Genomic DNA, 17899 nt, shown 5'->3' with positions numbered 1-17899 from the left:
GAATTTCCTCTTAAAGTAAGGACTAGATCCTTGTAAAGATGAAAGTTATTCACATAGCATCTTAGCCCTTAAGAAAGCTCCTTAGGTGTAAAACTGGCTTAAAAGTTTCTCAAGCTGAGGAAAAATTAAGAAATGTTCTTCGAACACAACATGAAGAATATTTTTGACTCATAGGATTTGTGCAGACATTTCAACCCATGTATGACTTCTTTGCTTGCAAAGTGAGAAAAGCATGTTGAATTTCTCTACATGTAGTTACGTCCACAGGTGAATCCAATCACTAATCAAGGCTCTTCACCTGTTGATTTAACTGTGAGCATGTGAAGCAGCTGCTGCACAAGTGGGCATGTGATTTCAAACATTTATATACTTTTAAAGTATGTTTTACAAATGATCACACAGATGCTAATTTCATAGTGTTCATAATTAACAACTGTCTGACTAGATTCTATGATTGACTTTTTATCTCCATTTCTTTTATTAACCAATCACAGCTTCTGAAAAAAATGTGCCATACCTAGTAACAGGGATAAATGTTTATGTTTCTTCCATGCTCAGAGATGCTCTGAGTGTTCTTAAATCACTCCTATGCTAAGACTCCTTGCTAGGATTTTTTAAACTAGGAACTCTCTTGAAAGGATTGTCATAATGTTTGTGAATAAGGGCTCTGTCAAAGCTCTGTCAGAATGCTCCGTTTGTGTCTTTAAATTCAATGAGCCCTCCCTGAGTTATCCTGGGATACATCTCCCCTTCGCTAGCGAGAATAAAAATGTCGGACCTGCACAAAAGTTTTGCTCAATGATGGGGGTGGAAATACCAGGGGAGGGAAGTTTTAAAAAATTTTTTTTTTACCAGAATCCCAGACGACGCAAAGAGAGCAAATTTGAAACGGAGTATTTTTCTCTGTGTTGTAAGACTTACGCAGACCACAAACAAAGGACTGGATGAGTTTATTTCACATTTTGTGGGTCGGTAAATACATGCTCAAAAACACTGTTAAAGTGGATTTTCTGATATGTCCCCTTTAATATGAGCAAATCACTTCTGAATCAAAACTTCTTTTTCTTGACTTGAGTATTTTCTTGAGACTGTACAACATGTGAAAAAAAGTGATGTGAAATAATATTGTTCAATTTTGTCATATGAAATATGATAACCTATTATTGGAGAACACATATTGACATTTATTTATAGATATATTTGCAACATGTTTTTATGCTGAATCTGAAACATATCCAGAAAGAATTTCTTCCACCACTAAATTGGCACAAATTAACCCAAGGGTAGCTGAAAGCTGGCACTAGCTTCATCAGACTGAACTCTATATAAGGGCATGGCTGTAACTTACAGGCCTCCGTTCAACAGGTAAATACTTGCATGCAGAGTGAAACTATGTTACGCCTCTACATGAAATCATTCTTATTTCTTACAATAAATTAAGAGTTTTGCAACGTGTTCATAGCAAATGCTCATATAACCTTAGTGATAAGATAGCAATGTATGCAGCCCTAGTATATGATGCATTTAGAGTTATTTAAAGCCAGATGCACTTCTTATAGAACAAGGTAATAAATGGCAACAAATTGCTCACCAAACAGGTCTTTATTAGGCTGGAGAGGTGAGGAAAGATTTATGGGTCTGGGGCATGTTTATCACATTCTGGAGCAAGTGATGAAGCTTGCCATATCCATTGATTACATTAAAATGAAGTCTTTAATACCACTAAAATAATGACAAAAAGCGAAGTGCAAAAGAAAAAAAAATCCTCAAAGTGACATACTCTTTCATGTTTATGGAAAAACAATTTAAATATTCAAGAAAAATAAATCTAAAATGTTTTAAGTGGCTACATTATCTCTGTAACTTAGCAATCCAAGAAGTTTGCAGCCATGAGCAGTTCCAGTGCGATCTCCGGAGCGATGGGGAATTCCGGTATTTCTGTGGAGCTGTTGGTGTAACGGACCTTGTAGGTGAAGTACATGCAGACCTTGGACAGGACGTGAGAGGGAATCTCTCTGAAGTTCACTTCGTTGGTTTCATTCTCAGCAAACTGACCTGTAAATGTAGGGTCACAGTGGGTGTCAAGAGAAACACTAAACATATACTAATCATCTCTTCCCTGGAATGATGATAATAATAATAATATACTCAAATACATTACAAATGTCAATGAAGGATTAAAACAGTTTTGTAGTCTTTGTTTAGGAGAGGAGGTACCAAAACACATAGCATGGTGCCACCAACTGGACAGGCTGATACAAGCTATCTTAAACCACAGACTTAATCCCCAAATCTTCAATTCAATTGAGTAAGCAAGCAAAGCATCCCAATGTACACCTTTTTTACACAACCTAACACACCATTTTTAACGAGGCGTTAACAGCAGCAGGCGGCTGCCCGGAGAAAAAGTGCAGCGCCCAACGTCTTTTTTCCGAGCGCCTTTTTTGGGCAGCCGCTCAGAGCGCGCAAATTGAAGAGCTTTCAACTTTTTAGAAAGGCGCTTTTGACGTCAATGGCGCTCTTTTCAAAATGTATGATATTCCCCGTAGTTTTGCCGTCAACGGGAAAAAAGCGATGTCAAATAAAAAAAACATTCAGTATAAAAGCAATGAAGTAGTGTCGGTCATACAGTGACCGCTTTCAACCGACTGACGTGCAGCACTTTTATTCTCAGTGCACAAACACTTCATGCAAGTGATCCATCGCTTATACGCCCGGACAAAAAACACTAGGTGGACACAGGACCTAAGTAGTCATTATAGTTACTAGAATAAGAACATGAGGCAACTACGGTTTAATCCTGGTCTGTGAAACCATATATAAGACTGGCAAATAGGTTGACCAAAGAGTAAGAGTAAGAACAATAACAATAACACCTTGTTCAGACATAACACAAGGTCCTTCTTTGCTTTTTCCACCTTTTGTGCACACACAAGCAGCGTTCAAAGTCACTGGAAAAAGAAGCCTTTGGACAACTCGTGTGAATATGTGCAAAACACAATGTTAAGTTTTAAGGAGGCAAAACAGACCATTGATTATTGTTTTATTAAGGTTTGGTTAGCACTGATAGTTCTAACACGATTTCAATCAATCATTTAACCAATAAATAAATAAATAGTAATCATCCCAATGTGGTCCACAGTTACAACAGCCAATAAAAATGAGCTCACTACAGATGATCAATGTTTTTTTTTTTCGAGCATGCTTGTTTAAGTATTTTAAATAATCATTTCATTATTGTATATTATGAAGACTGTGTGTGTGTGTGTGTGTGTGTGTGTGTGTGTGTGTGTGTGTGTGTGTGTGTGGGGGGGGGGGGTGGCAGTTTATTTAAACATAGGTGTACATGTGGACAAGACCTAAGTATATCAAGAGGAGCAGCTCTCATTGATGGCCTACATGTCAACAACTATTACAGTCTGTGCACGTGACAATTTCTGAATGTTCCAGTAAATTTGAGATACTTTTAGATTCCAGGTATAAAGCATAATCAAGCTTTAAAAAAGTATGTGTATTTAAACCCAGAAAATATTTTAAGCAGCTTGTAACAATTAACAAGAGTTCCACGGTCCAGATGAAACACCATACACTAATTCCATACTTATTTCTGGCAGCACACATAACCATGTCACTTCTTTTCACGAAACAAGACTTCACTCCTCTTGTTTGGACTTTTAACAGTAAACTAGGATATAAGTACTAATGTTAAGTATACAAGGGGAAATTGAAGTATTTCCTTCAATAGGGTTTATTTTCCAGAATCCTCACCTGGCCCGCTTAACATGGCTTTGATAGTCCCAGATGTCAAGGCGTGTTCTCTTTTCACAATAAATTCATGGCCATCTGAAGAGATCAACTTCACATACATGGCATCTGGCCCTTCGCAGCCACCGTAGGTTCTCTCTTCGCCATCTGTGTGTGGGGAGGGGGAGGGGGCAACACAAGCGACAGTCTCAAACAGGTGTACGCCAAATGTTTAAGCACCACTCAGTGAAGACAGTGATCGTGACCACTGGAAAAATGTTCATCAACTCACCCATTCTGTTCTGGAGGTCTGTTAACCCTGACGGGAACAAAGATAGAAACGTCAAAAACACGTCAATCACGTAAGGAACGTAAGGTAACAGACTCTTGAAGTATATCGGTACTAAGAATGTACACAGTTTGCTTTGCAGAGTACATCAAAACATACATCCTAGTGTCTAACATTTCGGCTTTTTGTGTTAATTCTGTAAAAACCTTGTGACGTGAAGACACATTAAACAACCCGGATGTTGGCAAACCCGACACTTATTTTAAATGTGAATCTGCAGCACTAAAACACTGCTTTACCTGCCGTGTAACAAACATTACATCGCTCAGTGGCCGTGTCTTTCTGTATCCATTACAATTTAAGCGAGTTCGCAACCGAGGGAGAAGCTAACAATCCTTAGCACGCTAGCGCACAGTGAAACGGCAGATAACGCCAGAAATCATTTAATCCGTTTGTTTGGTGTTTCACATTCAAGTTGAATAAAAGGTCAGAGATACACCAACACGCGTTATCGTGTAAATAAACCACGATAATGTTTCTTACCACTCTGAAGAAGAATGTGGAGTGGAGACTGCGGTTCCAGCTAATGTTAGCCACCAGAATGTTGATACCCGGAACTAGTTTGTAGGAACACTAGTGCGCAATAAATGTCTTCCGTGGGATTTCATATGCCATTAGAAACAGTTCCGTAATTATTCTAATCGAAAAATAAACTCGTCTACAATTTAAATACATATTCATATTTGAGCCAATATTCAGTTCTACGTTGAAACAAACTTTGTTTAGAAGTATCTTTCCTTTTTTTTTGTTAAATAACGCGCAAGTTTAAAGTAATGCAAAACAGGGGCTATTTTTGGATAATGAACAGTCACTTCCGCTGTTCAGTATGACTCAGGCACAGCCGTCACAACATGATGAGCGTTGATAAGAGATGGGGGGGGGGGATACATCTTTAATCCCAATAACGAAATAAAATGACTTTGCGCTGCTTTACAGGCCGTTCATTATTGAAATGATAGTGTCCTATTAAAGCCTATAGGTGGCGCATGTGTTTCAGGTTGGCCCCCGCTGACTGTCTCCATTGACTGTGAAGAGGGAGAGCAGGTGCTGATTGGACATGACAGAGACATTTTACAGGCCCATAAATTTGGATTCAAGAAAGAATGAGCAGGAGAGAAGCTATGTACTCTACACTATCACACACTTGAAATAGTCCAGTGTGTAAAAGGCAGATACTTCAGCATACTGTATTTTTTGTATTAGAATAGTATGGATATCTTAAAGAGCATTTAATTATATGAATAGTATTATGACCTTGCAGGGCCATCTAAAAGTCAAACATTTTCTAAACTAGTTTGTTAATTTTTTGTTGTTGTTGTGTTTTTTGTATTAACAACCAGCCGCCACAGCTCATGAAGTGTCCTCTATCAGGTAAAGTGGATGTTCACCATAGACACAGTTAAGAAGCGGGCACATACTGTAGTCACGGTCAGGTTCAGAGTGTGACTTTGCCCTGATCCTGCCTTGAGTTCTTTTCATGCAGGAAAAGTGATGACTGTTGAAATCTGAGGCCTACAAATGGACTCAGAGTTATCTGAGCTGTGACACTAAGAGAAGAGGGTTGAGCATGCCTGTAAAATGTGGCGTTTGACCCAGAGGTGCACTCTGATGAGTGTAATGTAAGAAGTTTGAACATTACATACTGTTTTAATGTTGTTTATTTACACCTACATTTTAAGAAACCACAACTTAGATTTACAGTTGGGTCAGTAGAGACAGTTTATCAGACTGGTCCAACCTGTCTTGTTTAATTGACTCTGCTCATTGCTACCACATTAGCCAACGATGACTTCTGCAGAGGTGACACCTGACCTGGTATTTGTCTTGCAGTAATACCAGGCTTAGCAATGCTGTGCTGTCAGTTTATATTCCAGAAAGTTCTAGTGGCCTCTTGCCTGTTGACTCTCTCTCTTTCACACACGGACACACACACACACACACACACACACACACACACACACTCAGAGAGAGAGAGAGAGAGAGAGAGACTTAAAGAGACACACTCACAACCAAAAACAATCACTGACCTTCCATTCCCCCATTACACCATTAGTGCTTATGATCAGAGCGGGCGGGTGGCGGCATCACCTTTGATGTCTCCCTGATACACTCCCCCCCCCACCCCCCACCCCCCACCACCCACTGCAGCTGCTCTCAGCTCTATTTTGGGGAGGCTGCTTTGGGCCCTCAGAACAGGGCTTCCTTAACACACACATACACCCACAATGCATGTAAACTCTCTTGTCATGCAAAGTGATATCATCCATCTCAGATCACACTCTGTTGCATGCACACGGGTCGTTCTGGAAATTCTGGGATGCTGTAAACATACCTAAAAAAGCAGACAAGCAAATGATCAGTGTAGAGCGTGACAGATACATGTTTGTAAGTGGGCCAACATTATCAGGACAATGTGCCAATCATGGATATAAGAATGGGCATATATATATTTATTTATATAAACTTATTTTATAGAACATTTACTGCAGTAGAAAGACAGAAGTCCACACTACAATAACTTAATAATGTTACATATCTTTTATAAAGTTACCTTTTAAGGATAGCTGTATTTTGAGTACTACAGAATTGGTGCACGAGCCACAAAGCAAATTTGTACTTTTCATCCTGTATATCCTTAATTGGCAAATAAATGTTCTCCTTTAGAGACAGCATTGGTATTCATTAAAAAAAACAACCCTGATTATTAAAGGCAAAATTATTTAAAAAAGTTACACAGAAGTAGAATTAGTGTTGTAGGTATGTAGAGCAGGCCTTCTAATAATTTCACCAGCATTCCTTAGGATTCACCTCTGTATGCCACCACTTTGAATAGAATGGAGCCGGTCAAATGTCAATACATTGGATCATTGTGAACTGTACAATAGCCTAGATGCAGAGGCCTTGAATGAAACCAGGTCAGAATTTTAGTCATGATAGGGGAAGATGGGGGAGGTGTGTCTCTGGGCATTTCTTCTGTGAAAAGAGGAAAAGGCTTGTCACAATGAATTTGAGCGTACTGTTGCTTTTCGCCTGCAGCGAGTCACGGTGCCCTGAAATTCTCATGTTGGCCTATTCTCATGACTAGTTCTGCAGAGGGGCATCCTTACTTGTGGCATGCCATGAACAATTTCCCCTAATTTAAGAGAAGGATACCAATATGTAAAGACATTTAAAGAAGAAGTTAGAATTCAAAGGGGAAAAACAATATTTGAATGAAAGCTTGGTGTCTACTTTGTGTACTGGAATTGTGTTATCTACAAGAAACCAACAAATGTCTAAACTCTTTTATTTGTCATGTGAGCTTATTAGATTGAAAACATTTTCTGTAAATCGTATGCTTCTATTTTTACGAGATGATGGTTGAGTCTGGCATTACAATTTAATAAGAAATATATATATTTATATTCTATACTACTGTTTACGTTTAAGTAATTTTAGTTTTTTCCCTCCGAGCTCTTGATTTATTAATCTCATATCCCTGGAGTTACAAAAGCACAGAAAAAACACAGAAATAGGCTTAACTTACTTTATTAGTAAGTGTGGGCAATGCCTGGCAGAATGGCATGCTGTGGTCTGACCAATCACAGTGATCAGCTTATTGTTTTCTTTTCTAGATCACAAGAAAATGATCCCATTTTCATGATTAAACCAGCATCGTTAAAACAAGATAAATCAGTTGGGAGCTTGATAAAATAACTCAAATGTCATCTTTATCGCAGGAAAAACAGCGTTGCTATCGAGATGATGAGATAAATAAATGGAGATCTCAAGAAAACAACTGGATTTGACTTGTTGTCATGGGAATATGAAGTAAAACAAAATGTATGTTCATGTAGGGCTCCTTTAATTCTGCCATGTGACACCCTTATACACTGCTATGGAGTCTCTTAATCATATATATTTCCTGGATAAAAAGAGAGAGAAAATAGGATTTTATGTCCTTTATCAAAATGTATTGGAAAATGACACCTACACAAGCCAGAGTAGTAACACAATATACTCTGAGTCATTGAAGCAACATTAGTAGGACTGTGATTAACAGAGCGCCCTGTAATGTAATAAACATTCAAAGCCACAGACTCATGCAGCCATTAACACTGAGTGGTTTGCTCATAAGCTCAAACTGAGAATGAAGCATAGAAAAAATTATTCAAATCATAAAATAACCTAAAAAGTCCGTGAAAAGATTTTTCAGCTTGTTTGTTTCTGTATCAGTGTAAGTGCACCGCCCCTACTCCACGCACCATGAAAGCTTCAAATGGCAGAACAGACGCATAAAAGGAAGTGACAACCATTTACATTCAGCAGCCTGAGGCTAATGAGCTGTGTTGAGGCCTTGTTTGTTTGAACTGTAATGACTCCCCCAACAATCCCCTTTCTATTAAAACCCCCACCATTACTCAGATGTCATTAAGTAAACACGACATGAAAAGTCTGAATGATATACAAGTGAATTGTGTTTATATTTTAGTTGTCGACATGGATTAAAAATGGCTTTTGGGTATATAAACATATGCATGTTTGAGTGATAAAACACAGCTAATAGTTTAAATGAGTGCTACGTTTATGGTTTTATTACAGACATTTGTTTGTGTAAATATAACAGATGAAGTGATGCTAAGCTAAGCTAGCTATGCCAGGCATGGAAAGGGGATCTGCTTAATACTGATGTCTTAGCAACAGTTTTTTAAAAACGCTGGCCACTGATATCCCCTCACTGCTTACAAGCTTTAATCCAATTTTAGAAACACAACAGTAACTCCCACCCATACAGTATGGAGCATTTATAAACACCATAGAACAAGTTATCCACATAATAAAAATAAGTAAATATTACAATTTTCTATGTATTTATTTTGTATATTTGAGCAAACAGAACTCCTCCGATCACACATCTAATTCAATGAGCTGAATTATCAAATATGAATAATATAACAAAGTGCTGAAAAGCTTTGTTCACAGGTTAAATCGATATAAAGCCTTCGTTCACTGCTTAGAAGTTGTGTGCTTTATATAAAGAGTTACTAAGGAGAATTTATGATTAAAATGTACAAAAATAAGTTGATAAAAATGTAAAAAAAAAAAAAACATTTTTTGAATAGTTAAAATTGATTTAAAGTGCTGTGTGGGTCAATGAAATGTAACTCACAAATCTAATTTTGCTGACTGAGAAAAATCTGTATAAATTTCTCTTTTTATTTAGACCCATAAGAGAATAACATCTCTTAATCCTACTTGGAGGGGGAAATGTCTTTATTATATTTACTCCAATTTAAGATTTTAATCAATTCATCTGTTCAGTGGCACCCATGAGCTTCCATTGAGAATCTTTAAATGGGTATTTTCTCTTTATAGAATCACCTTTGAGAGCTGTAAAAACTTGACATGGGGCGCCGGTGGAGTGGTGGGTGTTGTGCGCGCCCCATGTACTGAGGCTGTGGTCTTCCAGGCGGGCGGCTCGGGTTCGAGAATGGGGGCACAAAAAAAGCCCCAAAAAGTCGACTTGAGAAATGACACAAAGTGGCCTGTGAGGTAATCAATCAGCAATGGGAAATCCTTCAGCCGACCACAGAGTATAGTACAGTGAAAATAAAATACATGCCAGGTTATGATTGGCATGTTTTGTGCTGTTATGTGTGGGTAACCACAGTCCCGAGGTATTGAATTCATACGGTGTGTTCCAGACGGATACACACTTTGCTGAATATAAGTTGTGAAGATAACCGTCGCTCTCCATCCCTGTCAGGGTCATAGCTGTCACTGTAATAAGTTAAATGGCCTCTATAATGGTAGGATACACTTATATGGTTTGGGTTTATATTTGTAAGGAATGTTTGTGCAATCAAATTGTATCCAGCTTGTTGTGCCTTATCAGAATAGTAACAGATATTCTATACTACTACTGACAAGTCCTGATTAATACAGAGGTCTTACATGCCAGGATATTTAAAAAAAAGTCTCTTCAGAGGCAGTGACACCATAATAGTCGATGACATCTGATGTTTTTACTTTACAAAGTAAGGTATTTCAAAATCTAAGGACATGCCATGTGCAATAGGTACAAAAATAGCAATGTGATTTTAGAATTTTGTAAATTAACTTTGAGTCTTTTCTAATCAAAAGAAAAGCCTGTGGGGGTTGACGGAAGAGGGTTAAAGCAGCGGATCGGGCACGCAATGCACACATATCTGGTGGAAGTTCTGGGTGACGCATGAAGTTTTGCAGTGTCTGGTGACGTCGCAGGTTTTGGTAAGTGTATGACATGGTGTTGCTGATTCCAGGCAGGTGCCGCCGCTGCTGTAACATTACACGAGGCTGATCTGCAGTGGAAACAGTACAAAATGACCCCAGACAAACTGGGCCACCTGCCTGTGAACGCGCCGCAGCTCCCCACCCCGACAACGATACTTTGATTTCATGTCTCATTTCTTTTCCCCCTGGATCTCATTATGAAGAAGTCAAAATGAGGTCATCACCAGGACAAGGTTCAGCCCAGATTAGACAGCGCACCCATCAGAAAGCTAAGAGTGAACACGAGACTGGAATTCAAAACATTTGACAAGTGGAAATACTTGACTAGTAAGTTAAATTCAGATATGATGAAAGTATCTACTGTATGTTATATAAATGTTTGTTGTATGCTGGGCTGCACTGTTTGTATTTGTATTTTTTACTCAGTATATTGGAAATAAATCAACAAATCAAATCACCTTGAATATTAAAAGTTAAGATCCTTTGGAAGTTGAATATTTGTATGACGTCTAAAACCACCATAACGTAATTATTTATTTTTCTGTTGTTATCTCAAGACCACTGGAAACTGAGCATTATGGGTTATTAACCACAATCACATGGAAAGAAAACGTGATTTCCTTTTATTACTTTAAAACAATGAGGGCTATAACAGCATGCATAGGAGGCATCCTGGCCAGTTTAGCGTTGAGTTAGACCTGATTTAATGTAATTATGTCTGATTAGGGCTCCATGGTGGTGCAAAGTTTAGTGCTGTCGCTTTACAGCGAGGAGGTTCCGGGTTCAAATCCCCATTGGACAGGAGCCTCTCTGTGTGGAGTTTGCATGTTCTTTACTTGCGTGTGTGTGTTTTCTCTGGGTTCTCCGGCTTCCTCCCACAGTCCAAAGACATGCTCGTTAGGTCAATTGGTGACTCTAAATTGCCCGTAGGTGTGAATATGGGTGTGGCTGGTTATCTGTATATATACAGATAACCAGCCACAGGGCTGACATATATATATGTCAGCCCTGTGATTGACTGGCAAAACTCCAGGTAGTACCCCGCTTCTCACCCAATGGCAGCTGGGATCGGCTCCAGCCCCGTGACCCCGAATGGGAAAAATCTGTAATTTGACATTACTCAAATTACATCCGAGTTGTTGTATAGATAATGGATGGATGGATGGATGGATGGATGGATGGATGGAATGTCTGATTAAGGAGAGTATATTTTTGAGGACAGGAGGTGCAGATTTAGCTCAGTTGGTAGAACAGGTGCCACAGGTACAGAGGCTACAGTCCTCAACACATCTGCTGCAGTTCTATCTCCTGGCCTCTTTTTCTAAGAACTAATCAGTCATTACTTTAATCACTGTTAAGTTATGAACCATGTTGATCTTGAAATGTGACATCAAGTGTGATCAAATGAACAAGGTACTCAGTTTTGAGGTTTCCATAATCTTAATCATAAAAAAACAGGTTTCTTCTTGACACACACTGTATTCCATTAAGCAGCTGTTGGTCAAGATAATATCACCTGTTATCACATGAAAACAAGCTTTGCTATGTTGGTATGATATAATCATCTAAATCTGATCCAAATGATGAACTCTTGATTCAAGATCAATAATTGCGAGCATTCCCTCCCCTGGCTTCCATTCACTATTGTGAAAGTGATATAATTAATTATCCAAGTTCTTAATGCTGGGTTGATACTGAGCCACGTTCAGACATGGACAGAGGAACAAAAATAATCAAGGTGTGGTTCTAGAATGAACAGGACATATTGGAAGCATGGCAGTTCTCAGCTTCCATCTATCAGTGTGTTGTCAAGTAATAAAATACAAAGGTATTAGCAAAATGTCGTTTATCAAGGCATAACATCTTTATTGTTATACACATAACTTCATCTCCAAAGACTTTGCACAAATCAGTGGGGTCACGTGAACCTTGAGATATCAAAAGTCTCCCGCAGTTCATTATATCCTTAAATATTCAAACGAGTACATCATCTGCCTTTCACATCCCCAAATGGTACATACAGTACAACCAATCAGAAATAAAGATTTTTTTTTCTCCACTGTCAAACATTATCATATGTGCATTACATTACCAATTACAAACAAGTTATATTCCATTGTCAAAATACAGGTGTGCAAATTGTTAGAAAAATACCAACTCATACCAGATTCTGGATTGTGCTCTGTAAAAATCCTTACAAATAGTATATAATATTCTATATATAAATGACTACAACATGCAATGTTGCATTTCAAAAAAATATCCCATAAACAGGCTTGTTCTGTTAGACCCTCCTGAAACGCCGATCTTCACCATGCTTGTGTGAAGACAGTTCGAAACAAGAAAAAGAGGGTGTTGTGCAGAAAGGGTGAAGAGTTGCTCCTAAAAGCATCACGTTCATAATATTACAATTCTTTTGAATCATTCATTTCTTCGTCTGCTTTTATTGTCGAATTAAGATTTTGAATATATCGTTATATAGGTTTTTTTTATTTTTAGTTTTGACGTGAACAGTTTGCAAACTAAATTTGGACGTGCTAACAGTTGCAGAAAAGAAACGTAGCCATATTAAAGCCCTTTTTTGTGATTACAAATGTTCACAAACACATCAGTTATACAATGAATAAATAACGATTCTTGGTAGATGACACTAAATGTCAATCATATAAATAACCATTTCTTTTTTTTTTTTATAAATCAAATAAACTCATGCCATACCTGCAACAAAGACTACAAACGGCTACAATGAGGCAAGATCAAAGCATGATTCAGGTGATGACAACAGTCAAAATATCCCCCGCACGACAAAGTTAAGACAAGGATGGCACCTCTCTCCCCCCCACCCCCCCCCCCTTCCTCATCTGTTTTTGAGGTAAACAGTAGTACTGTTAAAGACTTTTTAAAAGGCATATCTCCTTCCTCCCTGCTGTCACATTCCCCATGGCCTTAACCTGAATAAATTCACCTTCAACCGTCCACAGGATTCTCTCTCAATCCTGTCTCACAAGCACGCGAGCACTGCTGGGCTGGCTGAAGCAGCTGAGTGAACTGCGTCTTTGCATTTGAGAGAAAAAAAAACATGAAAGCAAAGAATAAAATGAAGGAATTCAAGCTAAATGGTCTTGGCAGGTACAATGACATCCTTTTCCTTCTGAATTTAATAAATAACATAAGACATCTGTTACTTCACTCTCACAGAGCTAGGTAGCTTTTAAAGTGTGATCCTGCTTCCTACACACAGTGCCAGCTGCTCATTGACACCTTCTCTCAATACCAGTCATTCAAATGATGAGGTTGAAAAAATAAAACCAACACTGGGTTTTCATTATTTCCCCATTTTTTTTTTTTTTTGGCAAAATATACTATAAGCTTTATTTATAAAAAATAAAACATAGTGGTATTGTACTTTCATTAGCATGGATGCATAATGTCAAATTGCATCCGATTAGTTGAAATGAGTAAAATTTTGAAATAAAAGGGGGAAAATATTTACTCAGATTTTCTTTTGAACTACAAGTATATGACTGCAGGTTACCAACATTCAGAGAACAACGAAGAACAAAAAAGAAGGTACAATGTAATAGAAAACAAACAAAAAGAAAACGTTGAAAACTGTACCATGCACAGGGAGTGTGTCAAAGCGGTGTATCCTGGGTTTACAATGGACAGAGCTCGACAAAGCTGCAGTGATGATCGGGTAAACAGAGTAAGACTGGAAAGTGACCGTGCTAGCACTGACTGCTGGCAACGGTCGTGCCCAGTTTCCTGTTGCAAGAGTGGTGTGAAACCCCCCCCCCCACCCCACCCCAAAGAAAACGCACGCTCCCGCTGTGACTGTGCCACCCGCTTCCCCCCTCCTCCCACACTGTGCCGTCGGGCTCACATCTCCCCATCAAAACGTCAGATGGCAAAATAGAAAGGCAGCTGTTTGCTCCCGTCATCTAAAAGTGCATCTCCACACTCGTCCAACAAAGTCCGTCAGCCCACCGTTCTCCCTGCCAAGGCAGTGGGAGTGGGCTACAGAGACCAGTGCTTGGATCAGCATACGTGTGGGTTTCAATAACTTCTGTATTTCAGCCTGTGTGTGTGTTTGGTTGCATTTTTAAACTTTTTTTTTTTTTTATCTCACTAGACACAACATTTCCCCTCCAGCTTTTACAATAACCAAGGGAGTGCTAATTCACGGGGCTGGCCCCTAAAGAAGGCCCATGACAGGTTGGTGGTAGTGTTGCCTCCCTCCTAGATTCTCTTCTCTTCGGTGTCATGTTGATTCCTCAACACCTACGTACGGCCACCCCCGTGTCCACTGGCGCCATTTTCATTTTCAAGGCCGGTGATGCAACTGTACTTGTTGCCATGGTTTCACTGCAACATAAAACAAGTTTGGTGGGATTTAATTGGCTGGACAGACTATTGCACAAAAGCAAACACAAAAAAAAACATGAGGCAGATTCATCTTCAGAAATACACCAGTTCATCTTGCCTTGATTCTGTTTTTTTTTATCATTAAAATATCCAAATGAAACCCACTCACCTGAGAAACAGCATCATCATGTCAGAAAATGGACAAATATAATTGCAAGGCCAATATTCAACAGCATTACCATTGCAACCAGGATTGAGTTAGGACCCTGCAAAAGGATGACATAATGATAAAAATCAAATATCATGATGAACAAACAACAATTTAATGATTTGTGCTGCTAAATAGCTCGACATTTAGGGATATGGATGTTCTCTTTTGAGCTAAAGATAGATGACTGGTCCACTATCATTCTGTCTGGTGGATATAAAACTACACCCAGCAGCTGGTTCGCTTATTAGTACAAAGACTTGAAACAGGGGCAAACAGCTTTACTGAATCTCCCAAAAGGTTACCAAATCCATCCAATCCATATTTTCAAATCGAGACACTTTAATTTTACCGCCCATGTATTGATCCACGGATCAGTGACCTGCACTTATAACACAAGAAGGTGAGGTAAAGGTGCCCTCCTGAGCAGCCCGTTTAAATTGGTTGTCAGCTGCATTGCCTCCAGCCTGTACCCATCGTTTGTGTTTGCTCGTTTGAATATGGCTTTGTAGGTCGGCAATTTCACCTTGCGCGACTGAAATCGGGACACTTGCAGGAAGCTGCAACGCTCCTGAAGCTCTTTTCAAAAACACTGACTTCCTTTTTTCGGCATGACAGTGAGCCTACCTGTCGTTATGCAGCAGATCCTGTTAATATGTATGATTAGCTGGGCTAGCTAAGCAACAGCTGCAAACATATTGAACTGTGACTCGTGCTGCAATAGTGGTGTTTTTCTATTTGTTAAAACAGCCACAGCCTTTGCAACAACACGACTGACATATATACAGACAAATCAGTGACGCAAGCATGGTGTACTCTTTTGATTGGCTAACACCGGGACAGGGACTGTTCAAAACCAGGTCATTTGAAGTGTTAAAGTGGTCACGGTAAAATCTTAGCCATATGGTCACTCCTAATCCAGGGGTCTCAAACAGGTAGCTACCTGTAGCTCGACGGCAGGTTTTAAGTAGCTCGCCTATAGGTTGACCGACTGTGTTACTATTCATATATTCAGCCTATAAAAACAAGTGTAGAGTAGTAATGTTCTCTAGGACATTGATGTGAATTTTCAGCAACATCGCTTACTTTGTGGCACAATAAGAAATGCCAAATATTCATGTTTTATTCTTGGACCCTTGATGTGAATTTAAGATAATTGATAAGCATTAGCTTATTGCAATTTCACACATGTGTACAAACAGTAGCTTAATTCAGCTGATGTGTGCTATGTAAATAAATGCAAGTGATTTGATGCAAGTAGCTCTTGGCCACTTTCATTTTTTCAAAGTAGCTCTCAGATTAAGAAAGGTTGGAGACCCCTGCCCTAATCCAATCTTATATTTTTGACTACCCAAGACACTACATTCCACTTGCAACTGGGACCTCCTGCACCTCCTTAAATGTAGATATTTGCTTTTAATCTTCAGACTCTGTTAGGGCTAGCTGTTTTTCCTCTGCTTCAGGTCTTTTTGCTAAGCTAAATGGTCCCAGCTTCAAATCTACCTCATTTCCCCCCAAAAATCAAGCTATTCCTTCAAAAACGACCCATCCTTTTGTATCCTAAACACTGATACTTACTGTTTCTTCCATACTGTCTGCAATCTCCATACTGGCTTTCTTTGCGTCTGCGAGGCTCTTTGGCTTTAGGGAATCCTGCTTCCTGAGTTTAGGTTCGCTCTTGCTCTCCCGTATGGAGGCTGCTTTAGGGGTAGGGGTACTATAGGACTTAGGGGGCTGTGGGGGCATGCGCGCCAGGGCCAGAGCACTAGGCTCTTCGTCTATATCGTCCTCAGGGTCCGGAGGGGGAGGGACCCTTGTGGGGGGCTTGACATAGTAACTGTGGTACTCGGTGTGGAGCTCGCCGTTGACTGGAACAGCAGGGGGCTGCGGAGGAGGCTGTGGAGGAGGAGCGGTCGCTGCGGGAGACTGCTGAGCCTTCGCAGGTTTCGCTGGAGCCTCAAGGTGCCCATGAGACGCTTTAGGGCCGTCAGATACAGTCGGCCTCTCCTCTTTACTCAGCTTTCTACTAGACCGCTCGTCCTTGCTGGGTTTATGACTCGACTTCTCTTCTTTGCTTAGCTTGCGGGATGGTTTCTCCTCTTTGCTGGTTTTGCGGCTGGTGCTGTTGGCGAGTTGACCTTTCTTCTTGCCGGAGTGAGGTGAGGGGGGAGACGTTGCTACAGGACTGGTCGCGGGGGATCGAGGAGGAGTGGTACCTTGGCGGTAAAAGTCGGGAGAATCTTTTGGGGACTTTTCCTTCTTTTCAACAGGGACCTCTTTAATCTCCACCACGGGCTCCTTCGACTGTTGTTTAACGTAGTCAGGTCCTGCAGAGGGGAGAGAGGTGACACAGATTACCAATCTACATTATTATACTCTACAAATACACACCTAAACCTGTGCATCTGCGTCACTTTGTCTGACACCTACCCCGCAGCAGCGTTTGCAGGCATTCAAAATAGCTACATAGAAATAGTCATTCTAAATGCTGATGGCCTTTGTTTGCTTTTGTAGCTCATAATGAGGCATCAGTAGTAATTTCAGTCATTCAGTTTCATTGCCCCCTTAAAAAAACTTTAATGTGACGTGTAATTGGCTGTCTCCTGCCCATAAAGTCAGCGCTGTTGTGAAGTCAAGCATGGCATAGTTGACAGAATTTGCAATTGTAAAAGTCATTTAATGAGGAGCAAATCGAGTTGCATTTTTACACAAATGAAAGCTTCCATTTCCATGAAGGTTATTGAATGTGATAGAGAAAAAAAAAGTGTTTCAAATGAATCACTCAATTACTCTCAGCCTGTCCAGGGACTAACTGTTTTGACTTGTATGTAATGAAATAAGCTCTCATGAGAGAGTCACAAACTAGAGTTAACAGCAGTGCAGCTCACACGTATGGGAGTAAAACATACAGGCCGACAAAAATGCAAATGCCCCTTCAAGGTTCAAGCATAGTTCAACAATGTCGCAGGAGACCCGACCTA

At 39.7% G+C, this 17899-nt stretch overlaps 2 protein-coding genes across 2 annotated transcripts in view; both read right to left on the bottom strand.

Annotated features, from left to right (window-relative positions):
• Positions 1–1583: 1583 nt before the first annotated feature.
• eloca (elongin C paralog a) lies at positions 1584–4704 on the bottom strand. Its single transcript, XM_061064434.1, has 4 exons — positions 4577–4704; positions 4037–4063; positions 3769–3912; positions 1584–2055 (listed from the first exon to the last, which is right to left on the bottom strand). Exons 2-4 carry the CDS (start codon positions 4038–4040, stop codon positions 1865–1867), a joined length of 339 nt encoding a protein of 112 aa, XP_060920417.1. The 5' UTR covers positions 4041–4063; positions 4577–4704; the 3' UTR covers positions 1584–1864.
• Positions 4705–12185: 7481 nt separating this feature from the next.
• Positions 12186–17899, bottom strand: part of jph1a (junctophilin 1a) — a 37955-nt gene continuing 32241 nt past the window's right edge. The window contains exons 5-7 of the mRNA XM_061064193.1: positions 16497–17245; positions 14880–14976; positions 12186–14710 (exon numbers count right to left, since the gene is read on the bottom strand). Coding sequence (XP_060920176.1) covers positions 14896–14976; positions 16497–17245 — 830 coding nt within the window. The 3' untranslated portion in view covers positions 12186–14710; positions 14880–14895. The remainder of the gene's footprint in view (positions 14711–14879; positions 14977–16496; positions 17246–17899) is intronic.

The sequence above is a fragment of the Labrus mixtus genome, chromosome 19, assembly GCF_963584025.1.
Source record: "Labrus mixtus chromosome 19, fLabMix1.1, whole genome shotgun sequence".
NCBI classification, from domain to species: Eukaryota; Metazoa; Chordata; class Actinopteri; order Labriformes; family Labridae; genus Labrus; species Labrus mixtus.
Note: the sequence above shows the minus strand (reverse complement) of the source record. Positions and strands in the feature narration are given on the sequence as shown.

What these genes read in the sequence shown, in the direction of transcription:
- eloca (XM_061064434.1), bottom strand. An exon ending in AGCCATGTTAAGCGGGCCAG is followed by an intron (nt 2,056 to 3,768) that starts GTGAGGATTCTG and finishes CTACATTTACAG; the next exon opens with GTCAGTTTGCTGAGAATGAA.